Below are 26,986 nucleotides of genomic sequence, written 5' to 3' on the forward strand. Positions count from 1 at the left end.
GTACAAGACTATTCATGTATTATATAAGCAGCATTGTGAGCTTGGTTTGCCTTTGATCTTACACCACTCGCGAAAAATGTATAAGAATTGCTGTTACAGCTATCAATTTTGCTTTGGTATCCTAGGCTATATGCTCCATACTTTTTATGTTATTGTTATTAAATTCTAGTTTGGTACTTTGACGTCTTTTACATAAAGATCTAACAGACTATAGATTTTGAAGCACCACGTTTTGATAGACTCTAGGCTTTCAATGTGATGCGGCTCGTAAGAATGTAATTAGCTAGTTGCTACTTACCTTTGCCATAACTTCATCATCATTAGTAAAATTCCGCGATTCTGTTAGATTGTCCCTTTTAACCATTTCGATAATTGCAAAACCAGGATTTATTCTCAAACAAAATAAACAAATTCCAGCTAAGCAGCACATAAAAGCCACGATATACCGCTTCATTTTGACACTGGTATTACATTGACTCCTTCGCTTAAAACTCAAAATCAAAATAATTGATCCACAGTTATCCAGTTCACCTACACAAAGTAAACAATAGCTGCTAAACAATGGAACATAATGTATTTTGTAAATCACGGCTGGCTTAGTGAGTAAAACGCCGTGGCCATTGATATCAATGCTTAGTAATTGTACATTCGAGTTCGAATCCGCGAAATGTGTAAATAATAGGTATCACCTCTTAAAGCAAAAAATCAAAACTAGACTACGATTTAATTACAAAAGTAGGAACAAGATAACAACGGTCCCACAAAAAATGTGCAAAATATCAAAAACCATTGAAATAAAAAGAAAATGTAAATGAATAAGAATAAACACACACAACACGAATCAAAATTGTTTGATATATCGTTGAACATGAAAAAACTTACTACCACAATTACGGAAACAATTAATAATTTTTTAGATCGTGTTTCCCCAGCAATGTATTTTTCATTCGATTTATTTTTATTCTATCTATAGGTAAATGTGAATTACTGCATACACATCACTATTTCTGAGCATAGTTAAAAACAAAACTCTCACACGAAATATTAAATAATACATCACAAAAACACCTAAAATATATAGTTTAGTATTTTATAATTTCGTTAGAGTCCGCTAATTTCGGCTACGTACCAAGTCCGTAAGCATCTAGGTTTATTATTCAAATACTTCACATCTTAATTCTATAAATTACAATTCATATTTTATCATTCAAATGTTTTAAACTGCCGACTGATTTACAGAGTTCAACGTACATGTCCCTCTCATGCACGTTGTCAAAATGTCACTTTCTGATGCGCACCCTAGATTGAATATTCACACAGCACAATTTTTATTTAGCGTCTTTTATTTTCGTAACGTCCCATATCCAGTATTGCTTTCATTTTTTAGCTTACAGTGAAGGAATACTTCGTGTATAACAAAATCAATGACCATAAATAGTTTTTATTCTTGACCATTTGTTTTTTATTTTAAATAATTTGTCAGAGTACTTTTGTCAGGGAAGAGTGCGCTTTTATTATACTTTCCTCCCATGCGAATTAGTATAAAACCACATATTATTATCACTATTGGCAATGTTACACCATGGACCTATTTTAATATGCCCCTAACAGACACCGCCCACCGCAGACAATATGTACAGTACGATATTTGTCGCAGCCAGACATAATATTAAAGCCCAGTGCCCTGTTGTTAGACCATGGTTCCATAAATTAGATAGGTCCATGGTTAGACTGCTTAAAGCGTTTATTGTGTTGTTGAATGTCACCTGGACCTACAATTCACCATAACAATAGGTGACGTAACACAATACGTTTTCTGTTAGAAAGCACATAATACAGGTGAATATAACGAGCCTCATAAATATACAAGCATTGTTAGGTGTAATTGACAGTGGTGTACATAGGGTATACCGTGTGTGTGTGTGTGTTATATATCGTGTTGGCTGATCTTTTGTAGCCAATACTCCTCTGAAACATAGAGCAAAAGACTGTGTCACTGTATATAATTGTAGCTATTTGTTTCTAAGTAACCAATAGCAAAAAAGGTAAGATCATTTTAATTACGTTCTCTATTTACAGTACATTACGGTTCTTTCCATGTCTTGGGGAAGAAAAATATAGTGCAACTTATTTTAAAAGTTGGGTATATTACTACTATTCACAATATATAGGCATATGTATTATTATGTACTACTCATAATCTACATTTTATACTATCAGCTTTATACTGTTGACATTTTAGTTGACTATGTTGATAGCCTTTCCGTTTTTTAAATAAGACAATACTGTTGTGATGACTATTCATGTTGATGTTAACAGGAATATGCATTTCATCCTATTCTGGTAATTATTACGATGTACGATGATAATTAAGAGAATTTTTACGTATAACATAACGGATTATGTATAACAGTATAACATAGACGTGATTCTCATTGTTTATTACTGGTACCAGTGGATCGGTTTATATCATGCACTTGCATCGTTGTACATTCATGCGTAACCAGCATTTATTCTTCGATAGCTTTGTAAGATTTCATTTCGTGTTTAACTAAGTTCTCATCTTCTGAGAGTTTCTGTTCTTCTGCACTCCCAAATAACAAGAAAGTAAGCATTCCAATTAGTCCTATTCCAGCAGTTATGTTGAACATCAAAGACCATTGATTGAATTTATTCTGAAAGTAGGTAAACATTTCATGATTAGCATCCATGATTTTTCAATCACATGTCGTTAATTTTTTTCGTTTTTATTTCGTTGCATTTTTACCTTTTCAGTTGCAAGACGCTGCTTTTTTACTCTATAGTTCACTATGTCGGTCGGTCGGTCTGGTATCACTATGCGTTTTAGCACGCGACTTGTGGCTGTTGGCCTTGTTCGTTTTTAGTTGCATGTCGCTGCTTTTTTTCGTTTTTTTTAGTTGCATGTCGCTGCTTTTTTCGTGTTTTAGTTGCATTTCGCTTCTTTTTTTCGTGTTTTAGTTGCATGTCGCTGCTTTTTTCGTGTTTTAGTTGCATGTCGCTGCTTTTTTCGTTTTTAGTTGCATGTCGCTGCTTTTTTCGTTTTTTTAGCTGCATGTCGCTGCTTTTTTCGTTTTTTAGTTGCATGTCGCTGCTTTTATCGTTTTTTTAGTTGCATGTCGCTGCTTTTTTTCGTGTTTTAGTTGCATTTCGCTGCTTTTTTCGTTTTTTAGTTGCATGTCGCTGCTTTTTTCGTTTTTTTTAGTTGCATGTCGCTGCTTTTTTCGTTTTTTTAGTTGCATGTCGCTGCTTTTTTCGTTTTTAGTTGCATGTCGCTTCTTTTTTTTTTTTAGTTGCATGTCGCTGCATTTTTACCTTTCAATTGCAAGTCGTTGCTTTTTTCCGTTACAATTCATTGTTCACTGTTGTTTGCATTAACTGTCGTTAATTTTTTTCGTTTTTATTTCATTGCATTTTTACCTTTTCAGTTGCAAGACGCTGCTTTTTTAGTCGCGTGGACGCGACTCTATAGTTCACTATGTCGGTCGGTCGGTCTGGTATCACTATGCGTTTTAGCACGCGACTTATGGCTGTTGGCCTTGTTCGTTTTTAGTTGCATGTCGCTGCTTTTTTTCGTTTTTTTTAGTTGCATGTCGCTGCTTTTTTCGTGTTTTAGTTGCATTTCGCTTCTTTTTTTCGTGTTTTAGTTGCATGTCGCTGCTTTTTTCGTGTTTTAGTTGCATGTCGCTGCTTTTTTCGTTTTTAGTTGCATGTCGCTGCTTTTTTCGTTTTTTTAGTTGCATGTCGCTGCTTTTTTCGTTTTTTAGTTGCATGTCGCTGCTTTTATCGTTTTTTTAGTTGCATGTCGCTGCTTTTTTTCGTGTTTTAGTTGCATTTCGCTGCTTTTTTCGTTTTTTAGTTGCAGGTCTCTGCTTTTTTCGTTTTTTTTAGTTGCATGTCGCTGCTTTTTTCGTTTTTTTAGTTGCATGTCGCTGCTTTTTTCGTTTTTAGTTGCATGTCGCTTCTTTTTTTTTTTTTAGTTGCATGTCGCTGCATTTTTACCTTTCAATTGCAAGTCGTTGCTTTTTTTCCGTTACAATTCATTGTTCACTGTTGTTCGCATTAACTTATTAATTTTATTACTAGGCCTATACAATCAACTTTATGAAACAATCAATACTTACATTGTCTACAGTGAATGCTCCTAACATCATTGGACCAATAAAGCAGGCAGGGCCTGCCAGTGATGTCATAATCCCAGCAATGACCCCTGAATGACCTTTAGATATTTCCATCATATTCGGAATGACACTTGATGTGTAACATCCTAGAGAACTAAATGCTACTGTAAGAAAAACCACTGATGCACCTGAGCTCTCTTCTTCGAAAACCCCAATACAAATCAGGCACAGTGAAGATATTCCCAAAGCTAAAAAGAAGTATAGAAGACACGACGTTCAACACATTTTTCTTCAAAAATAGTTCATACTTCGCTTTCAATAAAATAATGGTTTCAACATTAAGCATGTATAGATATGACAATTATCGAATGTCACGACAGGCATGACTTTTGATGGATTTAGTTTGAACTCGGAACTGCAAGCATACTGCACACTCAGTAAGTATTGTTATGGTGCCGCATTTTATTAATCAAATTATACATAGGCATGTTATAAAATACAGTAAATATGCCTAATTCTTACTTAGAAATGTAAACAGCTTCCTTGTATTCACGAGTGTCAAATATTTACGCTGGATAATAAAGTCTGCACATATTCCAGATGTTTGAACCACCAACAGCTGGAGAAGACCTGGCATTGATGTTAATAATCCAGTCTACAAAATAGAAACCGAGAACTAGCTTTATACCTGCATATGACCACCAACCGCTCTAACACCACTTATGTCAGCCAATATCCTATACAGTATATTTAACCACCATCATAAATGTGCCCACCATCATTGCACCTGTCAACTGACTACCACTACCAACCTCTACCACATTATAGCCTACCACTACCACATGGCCAGCCACTACTACTTATGGCATACGGTACCACTGCCAAATGGTCAACCGCTACCGCATTATGGTCTACCAATGTCATACAGTATTTGTCCTCAACCACTATGACATACGGCTACAATATGGCCACATGGCCAACCTCTATCAGATTATTGCCTACCCATACATTAATGGCCTACCCATACCAAATGGTCAACCATTCTGCTACATATCCAATCTCTACCACATAAGTTCTACCACTACAACGTTGTCAAATACACGTATGGGGTACTACTGCCACGTGGTCTGCCACTTCCTCGTGGCCAACCTATACCACATGACCTACCACTACCACATATGACTGCTTAACTACTAAAACATATCGACACGTGCTACCAAAGATAAGTCGCTTACTGTTTTCAGGTCGAATCCTAAGATTACATTTATAAAAATCGGTGACTCGGTAAGAAGGAGCACAAGAATAAATATAAAAGCCCAATACGCAATGACTATAGCCCATACTGCAGACGATGTAAATATCTTAAACCAGACAATTGGTGTTTTCTAAAAATAAAGAAGATTGTTTAATAGTAAAGTATAAACAATGGGTATACTCTCAATTCATGAAAGCTTTAGAGGTGCATACAGGTATAATGGATACTAGTATCTTGTCTATTCACCGCTTTTTCGTACATCCCGATTAATTTCGTTTTTACGTAATATATAGTTGTTCATCTTAGTCTAGTTAGTGTCTTTGTCCATGTTAGTCCACCGTTTTCATTTTTCAAGTTATATCTATGAAACGCCATATGTGCCAACATGTCTATCTTTTGACTAATATTAAGTAAATACAATTTAGAAATTAGACTAGTATAATGGATTAATAATCTGATACCGTAAATATTAGTATGTCGAACTCAACCAAGAACGAATGCTAACCTCCCAAATCTTGCCCTTAAATCTTAACGGCACATGCGCAGAGCAATTCTCCCACAATAAATGTGCGTGATAAGGGCCGCAAGAGACATTGTCCATTTGATCTAAAGCCAATACAAGTCCTTCGTTTTTATTTATCCATGGTCGTTCTCGTACTACGTACACCCCAAGTAGTTCTTATGCATTAGTTTAAACGTCACATCAAATTTAGTTTCAATTAAAAACTGTTAAATATTTGATTATCGGGGTTTAGAGGTCATCAGTACATTTCAGTTGGGTTTAACAAACAAAAAGTGTTATTTTGATCATTTTAATATTGCTGTTTTAATAGTTACCAAGTCCGCTAAATACATGTATTATTACGATACCGTTTCTTCGGAGTGTTTATAAGGAATTATGATCAAAAGTCAGGAAGGGGTTAATAAAGTGTAGGCTAATAATTATAATACCATGTTAATAACTATAACATTACCACATTAATGTTAAACCAGACCTATACCTATTTTGTGAGAGTTGTTGAGTAAAATACTTCATATTTTTAACGATTGGGCTGATTTAAAGATGCGGTCAAAGGTCACAAATTCCTCTGACTGGGTACATGTTCTATTGAACATATAACGTATCTTTATATCTAGTTTTAAATGTGATTGTGTTGTAGGCATAATTTATAGGCATAATAATAACTGCTTTATTATAATACCAGTAATAATCATTATTATTATTGTTGTTGTTGTGATTGTTACGTTTATTCTACTCGTACCTCTTCAAGCGTTTCAAAACTGTTTATGTATTCACGTTCTGCATTTGAAATATACGGATCTTTATCTGGTTTCTCATAAATGAATAACATCCATATTATTGCTACAAAAACTGATAACATACCTACAAAAAGAACAAACGACATGGTAACTCTCAATTCGATTTTTGTTTTCAATTGTCCTTTTTCTTGTTTGTAAATAATAGTGTTTAAGTGCAGTACAGCGTTAAGAAAGTTTACAACTCTATAATATTATTATTATTATTAATAATTAAAATTGGTCTATTGGACCTTCCGTACTCACCCTACAAAAAATTTTTTTTTTTTAAATTCATCTAATAATTGAGAAGATATAAAACGTGTTGCCTAACTAACTGTAACTTACATAACATAGATTCGTTGAAATGGTGATGAATTAAACATGGGGCATTCAACCCCTTTATTTTATGAGGCACGTTTTTTCTTATTTCGAATTAAATTGTAGATTTAATGTTTTAAACTCAAGCTTATAGCACAGTAGATTATACCAGTATATAAACTTTTATTCCAAAAATTAAATTGTATTTACTGAGAATATAGAAGGTATACTGCCATCCACCAAATTCACAGATCCAACTTGACATCTTATTACAGACTGCTACACTAAGAGGCAATGCTGTAAGAGAAGATTATTATTATTAATTTGGTTAAGAAACTTTCCACTAGGTGAATTTAGTCGCATGAATCCAATCTTTTAGTTGATTCGCATGAGTGCTCATGAACTCATTTCCCGTTCTCTGATTGGTTGTGAAAATTTTGTGCAATTTGAAATTCGCAGAACATTTTGTAATTGTAGGGCCTAGTTATTTGTAATTGTAGGGCCTAGTTATAACCTAGATGAAAACTTGAAATGCAAAAATATACCTTACCTGAAAATGCAATAGACATTTGTTTACTTCGTTCGTGTGGAATTATCCAATTTTCTAATAATTCACAATAGAGCTGGGTAGTATACGCCCTTTAAAAAAACAATCCCAAATGTATATACTTCCAATGTGTGCCCGTCTTGTCGGAGGTGCACGAAAAGACGTTCTTTATTTCAATTTCAGTTACCGTATTTATTCGAATAAATGCCCCGGAGCGTTTATTGTTCAGGAGGGTTTATTTGAGGGAGGGGTTTATTTTTTAGATGTAATATGGTAACATGTATGATCAGTTAAATACCCCTAGATAGGAAAGAATACAACACAATTGACATCAAGAAGTGATAAAATACAGTAAAAATCAAAATTCTTAGTAAATTGTAGATCATGTCAATCAAAGAATTCTACTATAAATAGAAGTGTGTTGTAATACAATATTGTGCATATGGCGGGGCGTTTATTCGAGGACATATATAAACGCCTTTATTCAAGGGGTACGTTTATTACAAATAATGTTCTATGGGGGCGTTTATTCAAAGCGGGGCGTTTATTCGAATAAAAACGACAATTAAAATTCAAAGCCGGTGGACACTGAACATTTTCACAGGAAACGTCATATCGAAGATCTTCAATATGACAAGACAGTTGATGTAAAAAGCTGTAGAAATGATAAGATACTAACCTGTACACAACCATCTAAAATTCGAATACAAAGTAATAGATAATAGTTAAACCCCGCAGCCCATGGTATCAATGCAGTAAGTAAACCTGAGCATAGAAGAACTCCAACCATGGATCGTTTTCCATCAATCTTGCGAGCTAACCAACCTCCTGGCATTGACGTTACAGCATTGCCGTAATAAAATGCAGCCAGTACTGTTTGTTTTTGTCGTTCATTCCAGTCATATCTATGTATCTGTTGTACAGATAAGTCAATAAGTGAATTAGGCTGAATAATGTGACAAAGTAAAATTTCGTGAAGAAAACAATGTTTTCTTCAGTAGTAGCATCCCTACCCACCTTTCAAGTTTGTCATGTGCATAAAGCCTATATAAAAGCATTGTTGTCATTGTCTTTTGACTAAATAAAGTAAGTGTCGTATAGATGAACTTTAGTTTGTCGAAAATATGACATAAATTCATTACTTTGATATTGCTCTTCACAACCCGATTTTCTGTACTATATATATATTATATACTATATATTAGCAAATTATAATAAAACTAGATGGTACGCTCGCGTACCATCTAGGTCGTGCCCACAGATGGTTCTCGAATACACAGTAATTCCAGCGAGAAAAAACTGGAGATTTCAAATGTACGTACTGCAGGACTATAATACATTGTCGTTTACAGAAACGAATAAATATTATACACAATGATTTATCTAGTCAACCAAAATTAGTACCCTGGGAATTACTTCCGAGAGTCAAATTTTTTTATTTGGACTCATTTAAACAAACCCAATTTTGTATGTAACATTAAGGGTTGACGGATGGGGGAAGAAGATAAGTACAAAGAGGAAACATTTTTAAATATATTCTTATCCACTCAGTAACGAAATATTTTTTTAATGTTTTATAGGCCTATAAATAATATACCACTAAATACAGTTAAACATTTACGATTTTATACTTTGTTAAAACACTCACTGTCAAAGTCGATTGAAATATTAAAGTACATGTAACGATACACCACTACGACGTTTATATATTTTTAAATTATTAATTAATACAAACGTTGAGAAGCAACTGTCAGTAATAAAGTTTATTTATTTGTATATTATATGTTTATAATGTAACAGTAGGGCCTACCCACACTCACAGTAATAAAGTTTATTTGTTTATATTATATCTAACACTACCAACACTCACAGTAAGAAATTTGCGATTCAAATTGCGATCAAAAGTGGTACAGCATTGCAATACTATTTATGTTTATTCTCCAAGGGCACATAAATCTACCTACTTGTGTTAAACCATGGAGGTAAGCCTATACCTCTATGGTTAAACCAAATAATTTGGAATGTTCCATTCATCACAAATCAATACATTTGTTAAAACGTATATTAAATGTATCAAAATAGCATTTTTTAAAGAAAATCGGCCTGTCTTCAACATTATGATGCTGTACTCGATCTGTTCAACCGGTTTTCAGCTATTAAAAACAATTATCGTAGGAGGAGATAGGAAAATGCGAAGCTTCCTCGTATTATTATGTGCGGGTATTTTTCAAATTGACATCAATTAGACAGTGTATACCACGATCGGAAAACACCCCTATTTGGGGCAAATCGTTGAACCTAAATTCGTTTTAATCATCAATAACTAATTATCGAACTCAATTTAATTAGTAGACAGGGTTACATCAGGTGGTTAAAATCAGTACCGAAAGTACGAACCAACTTTATATACCATCGAGTAAACATTCTAGAAATAACGCGCGATTTACCGATTTTTGCCCTTACGTAAATTTATTTATAGATACTGTGTCACATTATGTATCAATGTTGCGCGTGATGTTTAGGTTTGGTTAGGTCTCACTGTATGATATAGGTGTCATATGATATATATGTGAAACTGTATTATAACCTTTTATTATACAGGGCAAAAATACATACAGTACCGAGGAATCGGCTACCTTTGCGCATTCGTTGTATAGTGATTAGACCTACTTACCTCTGTCACAAGTTCATCGATTTTGTGATTAAACCTCATATTACCAGTTAAATTTTGATATGCTGTTGAATTCTCTCTTCTTACCATTTCGATGATTGCAAAACTAAGATTAATTCGTAGAGACAATATACAAATACCAGCCAAACAGCATATACAAGCCACGATATACCGCTTCATGTTTATACTGTTACTGCAGTACTACCTTCTATATCGGCAATTTAAAACTTACCTTTTCCAAGTGACATGAACCGTGGTTATTCTTTGATCCATCACCACTAATACAATAATAGGCAAGAAATACCTCTTAGTTGAATTGAAAAGAATGATTAAGCTACTGACGTAGAGCGATAGCCTATTGTTATTGTAAAACAAATCATTTTTTCTGCTCATTTTTTGTGTCTCGCAGATCCCTAAAACGGCTGAAGTAGTTGTAAATCGGCCACTAGGTGCATGTATATTAGAGCACGTTTCAGAACATTTTAAGCATTTTATACGCGGCTTAGAAAGACCGTTTTTGCACTTAATATTTGTATATATACATATATACCTTTTATGATAAGTTCCTTTCATTATAACACGTTAAACTTTTATAATCGTGCGCTTAAAAATGGATAATTTTATGCAAGTATGTGTAAAATATGCTTTGGTTCGTACAATCGTTGTATTGCAGCCTACTATAGACTAAGCCTAATACATAGCATGTGCATGTTACGATGCGTTGCGCAATAGCCCAACTCGTCACAGTGACGAGTTCGAATCTAGGTAATAGTATTCTAATATAAGGAAAGTTTGACCATACCAAATAAACATTCGTGTATATGTATATATATATTATAACATGAAAGATCCACTAAGCTATCTGCATATAACTTTATTGTGCATATAAATGACAAAAGAACCGCTTATAACAGGACATTTTTTTGCAGTGAGAAGATAAGCATCAAGGCCACCTCCTGCCGAGTTATCGACATTTATATTCTAATGATTATTTGGTAGAGGCATGTGCTCCCAACAGACTATAAAGTAATTTGAAAATTGAGCAATTCTAAGTGTGAAAATATTCTGGGATTTGGTACTCACAAATGTCGTATAATTCAGCAGGAGTAACACTTACGGTGCTGCTTTCAGCAACAAAAATTGTTATTTGATGGTCCATCATCGTCTACGCCTGGAAAAGTTTTAGCATTCTTTAAAGATCTTTAGATCTTGTTGAATCGATATTCCAATCGTTTTAGGTTTCTCTTGGCTGATAATAATAATAACTTTATTGAACAGACGCTTTTAGAACAGCGGCACACGTTTTATGACGGTGCGTTCATAAGTTTAAAGAAAAAAAAAGAGAAGGAAATGAATTATACAATAGTGAAAAAGTACAACACTTAACTTTTGATGGAGTATAGGCCTACTGTATATAAGTATATTTATTCATTATTATTATTATTTATGTTCTTGTTAATACTGTATTATTATGAACGTTAATTGTAATTTATTTACAGTGGTACTATTTTTATTATTATTTATGTTTTCCTAATTATTTTTATACTTTAGTCTTATTTTTAGTATTTTATTAACATTTTTATCTTAGAAAAATCATGATTTATGTTTTGAGAGTTAAAATGAATATAAATTTTTAAGATGAAACCTCCATGTAACAGTTAAGTGTTGTTTACAGTGATAAAATAATTAATAATATGAAAGGCCTAAAATAAACCAAACTTAGCATTTGTAAAAATTAACAAATTAAAGTATGAAGTTAAACATAAGAAAATAAACATTTAAAATCGACGAATACAGTAAACACAAATAGTAATTTTAAAAAGATTTACAGAGATATAACAAATCTTAAAATTGTACAATAATATGTATTTGTCTCTTGCCAACACACTCACTTGCTCACTGAACGTAAATGCTCGCTGATAACCAAATTTCTTGATACAATTTTTACAATAGGCATGAAAAACAGACAAGTTTATAAATTAAATCATTATACTTTTTCAAAACGTGGGTTTGATGCTTGTGTGCTTCTTTTACGGGATGTCTCAGTGAGATTGCATAATACTAGAGTAAAAATAGTCTCCAATGGAGATGATTTTTACTAATTCTTATGGAATCCAAATCTGCTAAGAACTTGCTTTGAGGATGGGGTTACTGTATTTTCTCCTTGCTTAGAGTATTTTTAAACGCTGGTAGTTTATTCTTCAATAGTACTGTAAGTGTTCATTTCTTGCTTAGTTAAGTTCTCATCTTCAGAGCTTGTCTGTTCTTCTGAGCGTCCAAATAACAGGAAGGAAGACATTCCAACGAGTGTTATTCCAGCAGTTATGTTGAACATCACAGACCATTGCTTGAATGTATTCTGAAAGTAGGTAGACATACTGTAATTATACTTCCTAACCGATAGTTTACATTTTACCAAAAACCACCGAAGCCCAATTTCTAAAAGTCAGGTCTCTATTTTTAAATTTGCGCCGTATTCGAGATATGATGTCATTTTCAAGTGGGGCTTATACGCATAGCCTAGACTCGATAGCAGATACTGAGCTCCGGAAACAAGTAAACAAGTAAGTGAATTTATTAGCGTAGATTAAACATCCATGGCTTCGATTAGTTAATCGTGTTGCGCATCACACAAAGTAGATACTAATACGCATGCGCATAATTGATTTCGTTTATTATTTACAAATGATTGAAACATGAATTAAATAATAAAATAAACTAGAATTTAATTCGTCACTTTGACGAATTATAGGTGATCATTTTTATCATTTTACTGAAATTAATTATTTTTTTAAACATGCACGTACGTTAACATACGATCAGAAAATGTTGATGTATGCCATCCTATTATACGCTTATAGTGCTGTGTTGTGCCTATTATATGCCATATACAATATGTACAGTAAATACTGTATATCTATATACAGTGTAGCATAGGTGAAATCACGGGACACATATCATGTTCTAATTTTTTGGTATGATGGAATTATCAAAATAAATTCGAAGATGGCAATTTCGAAAGATTATGAATTGAGCAAATAAATATAAGAATTGGAAGAGAATCTGGCATGTAGAAGCGCTGTGCGCGCTCTTTGAAATTTGTATAACTTTGACGAAAAAGATGAAAAAACTACTTTTTAACTTCATCTGGCCATATGTTAACGTCACAACATCCGATAGGCTTGATTTTTATATGAATTCATATCTACATTTCATTAGCTTTCATAATAAATTATAATAATCAAGGTAACCTTCAATTCTGAAGAGCTGTAAGATATTTAAATTCACGGCGAAGTTGAAATTACACGACCTACGTTATTCAAGGTTTTACGCGTGATGACGTTATCAAAATGAAAATAGTGGCAAGTCATGAGAAAGCCAATTAATTGAGAAATCACATACTAAAATTTGAGCAAAAATCAGGCACAAAATAACAGAGATGCGTTCTATTGAATGTGATAATTATATGACGAAAGAGAAAAAAACTTAATTTTAAATTCAAGTGGCCATTTGATGACGTCACAACATTTTGTACGTCAAATGTGTACACAAATTCATATCTACAACTCAATGGCTTCCCGAATAAGATAAAAAAAATTGGGGGTCATCTTGCATTCTGAAGAGTTATCTTCATTTTAAAAAAGACCTATTTTTCACCATTTTTAGAACTTTTGTGAAATTAATGTGCGCATTTTGTCATTTTTAACGTGCTCGTATAGAGTTATTTTAAGTCGGAACAGACTCAAATTTGGTGAATGTACTAAGGATAGTGAGTAGAATGCGATTTATAAAAAAAAATCATATTTTTTACGCATTTTAAAAATTGCGCGCACAAAAACGCATTTTTGCGCAGTAATTTTTTTAAACACGCAAATGGCCTAATTCATGCTCTAAATTGATCAAAACTTAATTTGGAGCTTTTTAAATTGTTAACGCGCAATTTCACGTGCATGACCTTGAAAAACGTAAGTTTTTATTTGTTAATATTTTTATCCTTCACCTGAAGTTTACGTATAGTGAATTTTATTGATATGTGATAAAGAGTTATGGAGATATGATTGATAGAGTGATTTCACAAAATCGCGTATTATTGAAGTCACGGTTGAGTGATCACACTGAAAAGCTTACTATGGTTAAAGCCCCCTTCCCTACGTTTTTTAGATCTAATTTAAGATCACAAACTATATTGAATGTAAAAATAATACTATGTAGTCCTATTGCGATAACTTTTTTCGTCTTTAAACGGTTAAAAATGTGAAAAATAAGTCGATTCTAATAATTATAGCGGCCCGCTATAAATCCCAAAATGCATTGCGCGCGGATTGATATTTTTGTTTTTCACCTGTAATTCGCCCACTTTTCGATCGATCGTGAGGCCAAAACAAATGGAAGACTCCTAACTTTTCAGCGAAAATACCGGGTTTTCCCCAATTTGTATCAACGGAGTCTGGCAAAAATAGAAAAACAATTAATGCAGCAACTATACAACGTTAGGCTAGGTATATAGCTAGCGTACGATGTTCGTAGGTTACCGATGTTTACCAGCTAGGCCTACAAAACTAAGCCTAGCTAGGCTAGGCCTAAGACCGTCCACGAGAGGTCGATCGCCGCGAGGTAGTGCATTGTTTCTCACTTTTTATCATAATTTACCATAAAACGTACATTTAAGACAAGGAATGACATGGTTTAATGTTTTTAAAGTGATATATATGTATTATTTTCCAAAAAACGTCCAAAATTGCAGGGAAGGGGTCTTTAAGTTAAAGTAATTGAAAGACATTGTACAATTTTTGTGATCATTGCTATTCAACTTTTTGAGATAATTGTTACACAAAAGTGTACAGAAAGAATAATAATAACAAAAACAACAATAAAGATTTTGTACAATAACAATAGGTGATCATTTTATTCTAAATGATCACCTAATAATCAATACTTACATTGTCTACAGTCAATGTTCCTAACATCATTGGACCAATAAAGCAGGCGGGGCTTGCCAGTGATGTCACAATCCCTGCAATAACCCCTGAATGACCTTTAGATATTTCCATTATACTCGGCATGACACTTGATGTGTAAATTCCTAGAAAAATAAACGCTAAAGCAAGAAAAACCACTGAGGCCACTGGGCTGTCTTTGAAAAATCCAATACAAATCAGACACAATGAAGGTATTCCCAAAGCTGAAAAGTAGTAATCAGTAATAAAGTTATTATTTTTTGACAGATCACCTGAATGAAACAACATTATCATAGCCATGTGATACGATTTCCCAATAAAATGATACATAAATAAAGGTATGTTATGAAAAAGGATAGTATACATAGGCCTTATGTTCTTACTTAGAAATAAAAACAACTTCCTTGTATTCAAGAGTGTCAGATATTTACGCTGGACAATAAAGTCTGCACACATTCCAGATGTTTGACAGATCAGTAACTGCGAAAGTCCTATAATCGATACAAATAAGCCAGTCTACGAAAAGAAAAATTGCATGTCACCAACAAAGTGAAATATATATTTACTGACTAATGGCCAACCACTGCTGCAAAATACAATTATTCAAAGTTTTGGCTTCAAATAAATAGAAAACGTCCTATCACTGTCATGATCAACCACTATCAATTATGGGCTACCATTAATCAATCTGCAACCACTAGCGCAAGACCAACCACTACGCCTACCAAATCCACACACGACCAACCACTACCACGTGACATACGACCTACCACCATGGCCAACACGACCACTATACAATTGACCAGTTTTTACAAAACAGTAAGAATCAACCTCAACCACATACGGCTCACCACCAAATGACCTATTTACACGATCACTACAATTGGCCAGCTTTCACAAAGCGGAAAAATCAACATCAACCAGTATTTACAAAGCGGTACAAATCAACATCAACCACATACCGGCCTAACACGACCACCACAATTGGCCAGTTTTTACAAAGCGCTACAAATCAACATCAACCACATACCGGCTTAACACGACCACTACAATTGGCAAGTATTTACAAAGCGGTAAAAATCAACATCAGCCACATACCGGCCTAACACGGCCACTACAATTGGCCAGTATTTACAAAGCGCTACAAATCAACATCAACCACATACCGGCCTAACACGACCACCACAATTGGCCAGTTTTTACAAAGCGCTACAAATCAACATCAACCACATACCGGCCTAACACGACCACTACAATTGGCCAGTATTTACAAAGCGGTAAAAATCAACATCAACCACATACCGGCCTAACACGGCCACTACAATTGGCCAGTATTTACAAAGCGCTACAAATCAACATCAACCACATACCGGCCTAACACGACCACTACAATTGGCCAGTATTTACAAAGCGCTACAAATCAACATCAACCACATACCGGCTTAACACGGCCACTACAATTGGCCAGTATTTACAAAGCGGTAAAAATCAACATCAACCACATACCGGCCTAACACGGCCACTGCAATTGGCCAGTTTTTACAAAGCGCTACAAATCAACATCAACCACATATCGGCCTAACACGGTCACTACAATTGGCCAGTATTTACAAAGCGGTAAAAATCAACATCAACCACATACCGGCCTAACACGACCACCACAATTGGCCAGTATTTACAAAGCGGTAAAAATCAACATCAACCACATACCGGCCTAACACGGCCACTGCAATTGGCCAGTTTTTACAAAGCGCTACAAATCAACATCAACCACATATCGGCCTAACACGGTCACTACAATTGGCCAGTATTTACAAAGCGGTAAAAATCAACATCAACCACATACCGGCCTAACACGGCCACTACAATTGGCCAGTATTTACAAAGCGCTACAAATCAACATCAACCACATACCGGCCTAACACGACCACTACAATTGGCCAGTATTTACAAAGCGCTACAAATCAACATCAACCACATACCGGCTTAACACGGCCACTACAATTGGCCAGTATTTACAAAGCGGTAAAAATCAACATCAACCACATACCGGCCTAACACGGCCACTGCAATTGGCCAGTTTTTACAAAGCGCTACAAATCAACATCAACCACATATCGGCCTAACACGGTCACTACAATTGGCCAGTATTTACAAAGCGGTAAAAATCAACCACATACCGGCCTAACACGACCACCACAATTGGCCAGTATTTACAAAGCGGTAAAAATCAACATCAACCACATACCGGCCTAACACGGCCACTGCAATTGGCCAGTTTTTACAAAGCGCTACAAATCAACATCAACCACATATCGGCCTAACACGGTCACTACAATTGGCCAGTATTTACAAAGCGGTAAAAATCAACATCAACCACATACCGGCCTAACACGACCACAACAATTGGCCAGTTTTTACAAAGAGGTAAGAATATGTCGCTTACTGTTTTCAGGTTATAGCCCAAAATTCCATTTATAAAAGTTGGTGACTCGGTAAGAAGGAAAACAAGAATGAATTGAAAACCCCAATACATAATGACTGCAACCCATACTGCGGAAGATGTAAATACCTTGACCCATGCGATTGGTGTATTCTAATAAAAGAGAAAGAAGATACTTTGGTTCAAGATGTCAGACATTACTGATAGTTTAAACAAGACGCATGGAATATAATACCTTCGATTCAATTAAGGAACAATAAAATAAATTACCGTACATTTTTGTATGTCGTACTCGTAATATTGGGGGTTTTTTCATTAACAATTTGTTCAATGTTTTATTATCAGAGTTAGAGTTAAAAATAATTTTAGGTTTACTGTTTTCGTGACAAAATGGTACATTTTAAAATAATTTTATTATTGCAGATTTAATCGTTTTTAATATTATGCACTGTGCCTTGTATTGAGCTTTTGTTATATGTTTTGGTTCGTCATCACGGTTACTCTTATTAATTATACCCCTTTTACACCACCGAGCTTATAACAAACCCGTGTCGTGTCCGGATAAATTTCCATTTCACACCTGATTCATTAACCCGGGAATGACGCGGGTTGCGTGTATTTTATCCATTTAAATCATTGAAGTATGCTAGGCCGAGAAGCTAGGCCATTTAAAAAGGCAGTGTTCCAACTTGAGATGCGGAGTGGAACAGTTATACGGCGCGCAAAGCAAGTTGATTTCCGAACGCGATCATTCAACAACGTCGCGTGGCCAAAATTCCCAAAATGTTTACAGAAAGCTGAACGTGCATTAGAGCTAATTCAAAATAGTTATGACATGTTGCCTAATTGACCAATCAAATGACAAGAATACAATCAGGTGTGTTATAATATCATTAATACTCGTACCTGTTCAGACGTTTCAAAACTGTTAATGTATTCACGTTCTGCATTTGAAATATACGGATCTTTATCTGGTTTCTCATAAATGAATAACATCCATATTATTGCTACAAAAACTGATAACATACCTACAAAATTATGATTATGGATTATTATTTTTAGTCAATAGTTCACTATGTCGGTCGGTCTGTCGGTCTGTCTGTCGGTCCGGTATCACTATGCGTTTTATCGCTTTTCTGTACTTTTTGAACTGTTTTGATGTACAGACAAGTTTTAAAGTACATTACTTTTTGAAAGTTCATTTATTTTTCTGAGAGCGCGTGACTTATGGCTGTTGGCCTTGTTTTTTATTTGAGTAAACATCGTGGTATCTCTCAATTTGTGTTCTCGTTTAGAAAATGTTATATTAAACTCTTATATTTAACCTCTAAGCAGTCAATATCTGTATAATATTAAACTCTTTATTCAAAATAACCAATAGCAATTGATAAGTCACAGTTTGCAAATATAATTTAACAATGTACTTTATTACATTCTCAGAAAATCATTCCCCGCCATGATTTTGCTAAACTTCTGCAGTGTTGTGACGACATAATGTCCGCTCCACTCTACAAAATGCCAATGAAAAAATTCTCAAATTTGGCAGCCGACGTGCCATTCAACTTGTGCATGCCCATATCATAAAATGACGTCACAGTATAGCATAGTGGACGTGCAAATCTAAAAGTCCCTAACGTTTGACCATTGACCTGGATAATTGAGCCCGAGAACAGATTTGTCAAACAAGCCCAACACCGATGACGTCATACACAATAAGTCGAGGTTTTTGAATTCCAGATTATCGCTGATCCTTTTATTTGGTTGAAAAGCTATTAAGTACTACATTTTTGGAATCGTTTGTATTATGATTTTCCAGTATTTAACAAAACATCACCCTTCAGTTCCGTTAAAGAAAATGTGTAAATAAGGTAGGCTCAGGAAAATAAGAGATTCACACTCTTCATCTCCCTATCTAAGCTGGTAACTGAAGTGTTGGAAATGGTTTTGTTATTCAGAAGGATAATTTAAAATCTTACCCGCTCAATACATTTGCACGTGAAAACTAACAATTAAATTGTATTTACTGTATGTATAGAAAGTATACGGCCAACCGCCAACGGAACAAATCCAACTTGATAACTTGTTATATAATGTTACACTAAGGGACAATGCTGTAAGAGAAGATTGTTTGAATAACAAGATACATTGCGACTGTTTCATTTCAGTATTTGAAAAAAATACACAATTGTTTATTTTCATTTTTCATTTCATTTATTTTCATATTATTGTATTGTTTGATTAGTCTAGGTTCTAGACCGTAATATGACGTTTCATACGTATTTGATCTCACACTTTTACAATTTTCCAGAAAAAATCGAAACGCCGACGGGTGGACTACATAAAAAAAGAATAAATAAATAAATAAATAAATACAGACTTGGGGCAAGTCAATAGTTTGCTTTGTGAATACAAAAATACATCTTACCAGAAAATACAATAGACATTAGTTTACTTCGTTCTTGCGGAATTATCCAGTTTTCCAACAATTCATACATTGCTGGGTAAGTTACGCCCTAAAATTTAAAAAAAGTGATACATACAATAGAATTGATTTGACTTTCTCTTTTGCCGTTTGAGCAGATGAACTTAAATCTGTTTTAAAATCAAAGAATTATGCCGCAGATCAAAAGTTTAGTCCGTTTTGGACGCTATTAAAATTATTTGTGATACTGTACTGTTTGTGTCGTTGGAATGTAGACGTAATTTACATACCACGAGTTCATCCCTAGTTGTATTCTATGGGCGTGTCGTAAAAAGAAGAAATTTTATTTGAAAGAAATCGATCCCTCGCGGAATATTGACAAACGTTTTTTCCGAATATTTTCCGCGTAAAGTACGCGTAAAAAGGTAGATGTTTTCTGGATGGTACTGTACTACTGAATGTAATACTGATCAGGGCCGTAGCCAGGATCTGTCAAGGGGGGTTCGGACACTAAGTATTTATGTCACTGCCCCGCGCCACCCCAACCCGGTGGGGTCTGAGGCGAATTTTGTTAAATGACACCCCTTGATGGCCGGAAATGGTACTCTCGCCCATAACATTCATGATAAATGGCACCTCTAATTGGCCGGAAAAAACACTCTCATGCAGCATGCTACCATTGAACAAAACGCGTACTTTTTTCCTCCTCCTCACACACGTGGACTATTTAAAGGACGATAACATTTGTTGCCGTATCTTAGATGCGCGTGCCCTGTGTGCGGAACCACCGCCGATTGTTTGATCATTCACTCGGTATTTTGTTTTGCGTTCAAGTTACAACCCCCCCCCCCCCCCCCAAAAAAAGCACAATTTGGGTGAGAAGGCAAATTCAATGCTTATTATAGCCAGGGGCGGACCCAGGGGTGTTTTCCTTGTGACCCGGACAACACCCTTAATTTCATACTAAATGTTGTTTCTGCCACTAAATTAAAATTGAGTTCCATTTCATCGTATACAATATCCATCCGGACCCGGAACTTGATAGGCTTAGTCATAAAGTAGTTACAGAGTTGCAGGGCATTTTATCATTGTTGAAGGTTTTGATATTAGCCTAATTGTTAAAACGACCTTCACAACCAAAATATTTCTTTGTAATAAAATTTATTTTAAATGGAACGCTATAAAAATAATCCATGCATGCGAGCATGAGTACCTAATAACCAGACAAGAACGTATCTTTATTACGTTTTACTATCAATCCATTTTCATATCACGCAATCCATTTTTCAACAATATAGTAGTATAACAATAACATTTTGATTGAATAGTGAGGGATTAGTTACAGTTTGACTTTGAATAAACCATTGGTAATTTACTGAAAATCCAAAATGAACTTGTGTTATAATACAAACAATATTATTCAATCAAAGAAACGCTCTACTACACATGCTACACATGAGAAATAGATCGTCGGTCGATAAACTTCTGACGACGACTAAAACAACGACAATCAGCTAAATGTTAGTGATTTTATTTCATCTCTGGCTTGTTACATTTTTCATGACACATTACCGGACTTCCCCCTCCTCTCGCAATGAACTACAGTACAGATCTTCCCTATCTAGGCTCGTGTATGTAGCATACTATGCTATTCACAAATTACCCACGCCTCACAGATTACCTCTAATGGATCAATCATTCACACATGAATTCAAAAATTCATCGACAAACGAAATATAGCCTATATTCATTCCTTTTAAATATTAGGCATATTGCCACGGCTAATAATCGATTTGTCCATAATTATTGCGTTTTGCCGGGGGTTTTCATAATCTAAGGCCAATTTTTAGGCCAAATCATAATTGTGCGTATAGTTTTGTATTTCCGATGCGTGTTGTACCCTATTTAAAGTTTGCAAAGTTTGCTTCTTTCATGTCCTATCATTATTTTCTTTGTTTTATTTGAAGTGTGGTTTAAAACAACACTTTTGTAAAGTTTATAGTGGATAAATAAAAATGAATTTTTGGAAATTGTGGTTTTAACATCTGACTTTATTTAGCATTTTTAAATGAATTAAAATTCCAAATTATACAATTTAACCTTTTGCTCAATATATTTATTTATTTGTATAACTTTTTAAAATTATTATTTGATAATTAATTTACATTAATTGAGTACAGTTATTAGAATGTATTACCGTACCAAAAGTACCTTCATCGGGGACTTCCATGTGACGTTCGCATTGAACGATAAAAAATTTATCATGAATTTTATGTGCGAGAGTACCATTTGCGGCCATCTAGGGGTGTCATTTAACAATTTGCTTGCTCAAATACTCAGTGTCTACAGCCCTGGAGTCTTTGGGCAGCCCTCTTAAAATAGTCTTGCGACTGCCCCTGATAGCTCTATCTATATTTATTTACAGCAATTTGTTGAGGAAACTAAATATATCAATGTAAATAGGTGGTATTGATACAGTTGAGTAGGCCTACGTATCGGCTGGTGGTCTAGAGAAAAATAATCGAATGCTCAGTAGGCCTAATGTAAACTACAGTACATGATACCATAGATATTATAGTGTAATATATTAAATTCACTATAATCCTCTATGATGATGATAATAATAATTTTGTTTCTTTTCAATTTCAATTTTTTCGTTTCTTTCGTATTTATATTGTGTTGTTTTTTTTTTGTAATACAGTATCACGAACTTGTGTAAAAACAATCAATGTTGATTGAACGAGTTGTGCTGTACATCAGTCTCGTGTCTAAATAAAGTTTATATATATATATACATTATACTTCATAGAACAGGGTTCGCTGTAAAGGGGGGTTCGCCCGAACCATAAAAACCGCCCCTGGCTACGGGCCTGCTGATTGTTAAGTGTATGTAATGAAAATGAGAATAATAAAGGTTTGCGAAATCCACAAAAGAGAGAACAAAGAATAATAGTAATATATAACATAGAGTTATGATAATAGAATGGTTCTGTAAGGGTTCACTACAAATACTAACCTGTACACAGCCATCTAAAATTCGAATAAAAAGTAACAGATAATAGTTAAAACCCGCAGCCCATGGTATCAAGGCAGTAAGTAAGCTTGAGCATAGAAGAACTCCAACCATGCATCGTTTTCCACTAATCTTGCGAGCTAACCAACCTCCTGGTATTGGTGTTACAGCATTGCCGTAATAAAATGCAGCCAGTACTGTTTGTTTTTGTCGTTCATTCCAGTCATACCTAGGTATCTGTTGTATAAGAGATAGGAAAGGTAGATGATGATAATAATTCTACTGCGAACAAATAACCGATTTATTACCGTGTGAATAAGTTAGTTTTGGACGGCTTTATTTAAAAGTCCCCCATGGACTTATTTGAATTCATCCATGGACCGGACTTATTTGAAATTCCTCAATATACTTATTTGAAATTCGTCAATAGACTTATCTGAAATTCCTCATGGACTTATTTGAAATTCCTCCATGGACTTATTTAAAATTCCTCAATGGACTTATTTGAAATTCATCCATATACTATTTGAAATTCTTTCATGGACTTATTTGAAATTCCTCCATGGACTTATTTGAAATTCCTCCATGGACTTACTGAAATTTCTTCAGGGATTTATTTTAAATTCCTCTAATGGACGTATTTGAAATGTCATTAGTCTTTCCTATATGAACGTATTAGTAATTCTTCCGTGGATTTAGTTGTATTGTTTTCACAGGATTTGAAATATACAAAACAGTTTATCCTTTAAAAAACTTTAGACAATGGTGATTAAAACGATGGTCATGGTTAGTAGGCTAAAGCTGTCCTTAAGATGGTCAAAAAGATTATATAAAAATACCTTCAGAATAGTCAATCGGTTTTTGGTTGAATTTAACCGTTTATTTTGTACTTTTATAAGTGAAAACATTAAAAAATGTTTCTATGGAATTGGTTAATGTTATTAAACCTGCCAAATGGCATATTCAAAAACTTTTTTTTTAGTAATCTTCATTTTTCATGTTTTTGGGAGACAATACATCTGTCTATACCAAACAGCATTTTGTATCATTGTCGTTTTTACTAATTACAGAATATAAACCGGAGTACATGCAATCAATACATTCAATGATCATAAGGATTCATGCTATTCTATTTCAATATTGTCGTTTAGACAGATTCACAGTAGGCCTACTTACCCCTGTCTTACGTTCATCGATTCCGTAAGTCAAATTATCAGTTAAATTATGATATTCTGTCAAATTCTCTCTTCTAACCATTTCGATAATTGCAAAATTAAGATTGCATCGCAGACACAACAGACAAATACCAGCCAAGCAGCACATAAAAGCCACGATATACCGCTTCATGTTTAGTACTGTAGTAGGCTAAATTGTTTTTCGTTAATTTGAAACTGACACGGTCCATAAGTTTCTTCTGGAGCATACTTTTCTCGCCCACATTATACTTCTCAATAGTGTAGTGAATTTAATAGAACTAAATTGGTACGCTCGCTTTGCTCGCGTGTCATCTAGGTCGTGCCCACACAGTGGGAAAACCACTTCGCGTTTTGACCGTTAAATCGTGTAAAATCGACTTACTTCCGCATTGACGATTTTGAAGCGCCACCTATCGTTGAAAACTGAAACCACGATTTTTCGTCGCCTAGCAAATAAGTGCTGTTTTATTTTAAGCTCTCATGAATATTTAAGAACCGCCCAACATTACCTATTATGGTAAAAGCATTTCCTAATAAGTATAATTGGATAACCAATCGGTTTCCTTTAAAGAAACCGAAGCTAATACAATACATTCGGCGACTGAAGTCGGGAATCGTGAAAGTTATAAATGTGGTACGATTTGACTACTGTTTTGTTGTCCATTTTCTGAATAGTCGGAGGTGCGTCCCAACAAATTAAAAAAATTATAATCAATTGTTTTATCAAGAATAATATTAGTTTAATCGAGTATGATATATTTCTATCCTGTTCAAAATTTGTTGGTGTATTCTCAGGCCTCGAAAGGTAGGTACATTTTCTAGCTGTGAGCGTGGTTTCGGCAACGCGAGACGTGTGTTGTACTGTGTTGATGCTGATTCGATAGTCGTTAAGTTGTACTGATTACGAGTATCATTGGTCCTGGCCGGTCTAGCCTGGTGATCTGATCCCCCCAAAAAATACTTTTTTTCAATCAGTATTAATATTATTATTTTATTTTTCATTTATTATTTGATTTATGAGGATCAATAGATGCCTAGATAGGCTACTAGTAGGCCTAGAATATATAAATAATAATAGTAAATACTGTAATTTAAATAATAAAATACAGCCCCCATTTTACTTTTTAGGCCATCATATAATAATTATATATACAACCAGACAGTAACATTTTTATTTAATAATATTTATTATTTTTTCTGACACTTTCAGGAATCGTTGATGATGCAGAGTTCTTCGTCTTTGTGACTTCAAATTGAGAGTGATGTGGATAAAAAGGTGACACCGGTACCTACCGACATTGTCATACCCAAACTATAATTTAATAATTTAAAACAAAATGTTGAGTTACAAATATATGTTGCAGAGGATTTAGATGAATTACAATACAAATGTTTTATGTTGAATGCAAACCTACTACACTATACTCTGTAAATTATGTTATTGTCATGTGGTAGACCTTAAAAATTGAATATTTATTGTATGTTAGGCCTATATTATTTTTTATTAATACTGTATTACTATTAATTTGTATTATACAGTACTAGCCTAGTTTGTACATGTTTTTACCAAAAAAAATGAATAAATAACTTGTTATTCAATCTAATTGCTTGTTTGTTCATCAATAACAAAACAATTGTAAGCAAGTATATAACAGTTCTTGTTAGCCGCTTATTTCAGGTCATATTATTAATATTAGCTAGGCCCGACGCGCCCGATCACAACGTCACTAAGTGACTTTCCGCCCCTGCTGGAACAATCGCTCGCTAAATAGGGCTAGGCCTCGGACTCGTATAAAAGCTATTATAATAGTTATGATAAACATTCCTCAACTAAAATATATATTGTGATAAATAAACAAGTAATAATATACGTTGTATTGGAATGTATTTATTTATATGAATTCTTATACGCGGACAATTATAAACATCGCGTATATCGTTCGCTGTAAATAAATTCATAAACACGATGACGATGTGTTTACAAAATGGCGGTTTCGCTAGTTTTCGATGGAACAAATAGAGGTACCTTTAGTTTGAATAGTCGGAGCTGCATCCCAACCACCGAATTTTGTGTCTTAATATCGTATTCTGTAGATTATTAATTTTTCTAACAGGGATTTTAAATTCAGGACTGTTCAATTTTTCTAAATATTTTATTTTAACGATTTTCTAGGGTACAATTTCGGAAAAAAGACATTGGTTGATTTTGCCGTTAAATTACAGATTATCGTTTTGTTCAAATACATTAAATTTTACATGACAATGTATTAAAACCATTTATGAATTTATTTCACTAGCAATATTTTTCCGATAATCAGCTAAATTTACAAATATTGTGTTTTTCCAACACCCTAAAATTTAGCAATTTTGAACTAAATTATAAAAGAAGGGCGCCCTCTCCGAGTCGAAATCTGACACGATTGTCGACTGGCTTTCCCACTGCACAGATGGTTCTCGAATATAGTAATTTTAGCGTTAAAAAACTGGCGATTTCAAATTTACGTACCGCAGGACTATACAATACATGGAACGAATAAATAGACATGGTGATTCGTATGTAGTCAACTAAAATTAGCACCCTGGGAATTACTTATGCAATTACAATGTGTGTCTTGTATGCAACATTATGGTTGAGGGATGGGGAAGAGGATGGGTGCAAAGAGAAACAATTTTTTAATATATTCTTTTATTCACTGAGTATTGAAATATTTGTTTTCAACCTTTA

General features: G+C 34.3%; 2 protein-coding genes and 1 long non-coding RNA gene across 3 annotated transcripts; 1 reads left to right on the forward strand and 2 right to left on the reverse strand.

Moving 5' to 3' along the window:
* Positions 1–2,510: 2,510 nt before the first annotated feature.
* On the reverse strand, positions 2,511–10,446 carry LOC144852284 (putative small intestine urate exporter). The gene is made up of 9 exons (XM_078710060.1): positions 10,233–10,446; positions 8,238–8,471; positions 7,562–7,650; positions 7,222–7,308; positions 6,657–6,778; positions 5,375–5,524; positions 4,662–4,794; positions 4,143–4,387; positions 2,511–2,675 (listed from the first exon to the last, which is right to left on the reverse strand). The coding sequence occupies exons 2-9, from the start codon at positions 8,249–8,251 to the stop codon at positions 2,511–2,513; spliced, it is 1,005 nt and encodes a 334-aa protein (XP_078566186.1). The 5' UTR covers positions 8,252–8,471; positions 10,233–10,446.
* A 1,402-nt stretch (positions 10,447–11,848) lies between these two features.
* Positions 11,849–24,425, reverse strand: LOC144851564 (sialin-like). The gene is made up of 9 exons (XM_078709089.1): positions 24,242–24,425; positions 23,069–23,302; positions 20,056–20,143; positions 19,655–19,741; positions 18,537–18,658; positions 17,634–17,783; positions 15,571–15,703; positions 15,170–15,411; positions 11,849–12,588 (listed from the first exon to the last, which is right to left on the reverse strand). Exons 1-9 carry the CDS (start codon positions 24,410–24,412, stop codon positions 12,424–12,426), a joined length of 1,392 nt encoding a protein of 463 aa, XP_078565215.1. The 5' UTR covers positions 24,413–24,425; the 3' UTR covers positions 11,849–12,423.
* Positions 24,426–24,595: 170 nt separating this feature from the next.
* LOC144852176 (uncharacterized) lies at positions 24,596–25,865 on the forward strand. Its single transcript, XR_013614270.1, has 2 exons — positions 24,596–25,066; positions 25,472–25,865. It is a non-coding gene; the product is annotated as an uncharacterized LOC144852176 (long non-coding RNA).
* Positions 25,866–26,986: the final 1,121 nt, after the last annotated feature.

Source organism: Antedon bifida, chromosome 9, assembly GCF_963402885.1.
Source record: "Antedon bifida chromosome 9, ecAntBifi1.1, whole genome shotgun sequence".
Classification (NCBI taxonomy): Eukaryota; Metazoa; Echinodermata; class Crinoidea; order Comatulida; family Antedonidae; genus Antedon; species Antedon bifida.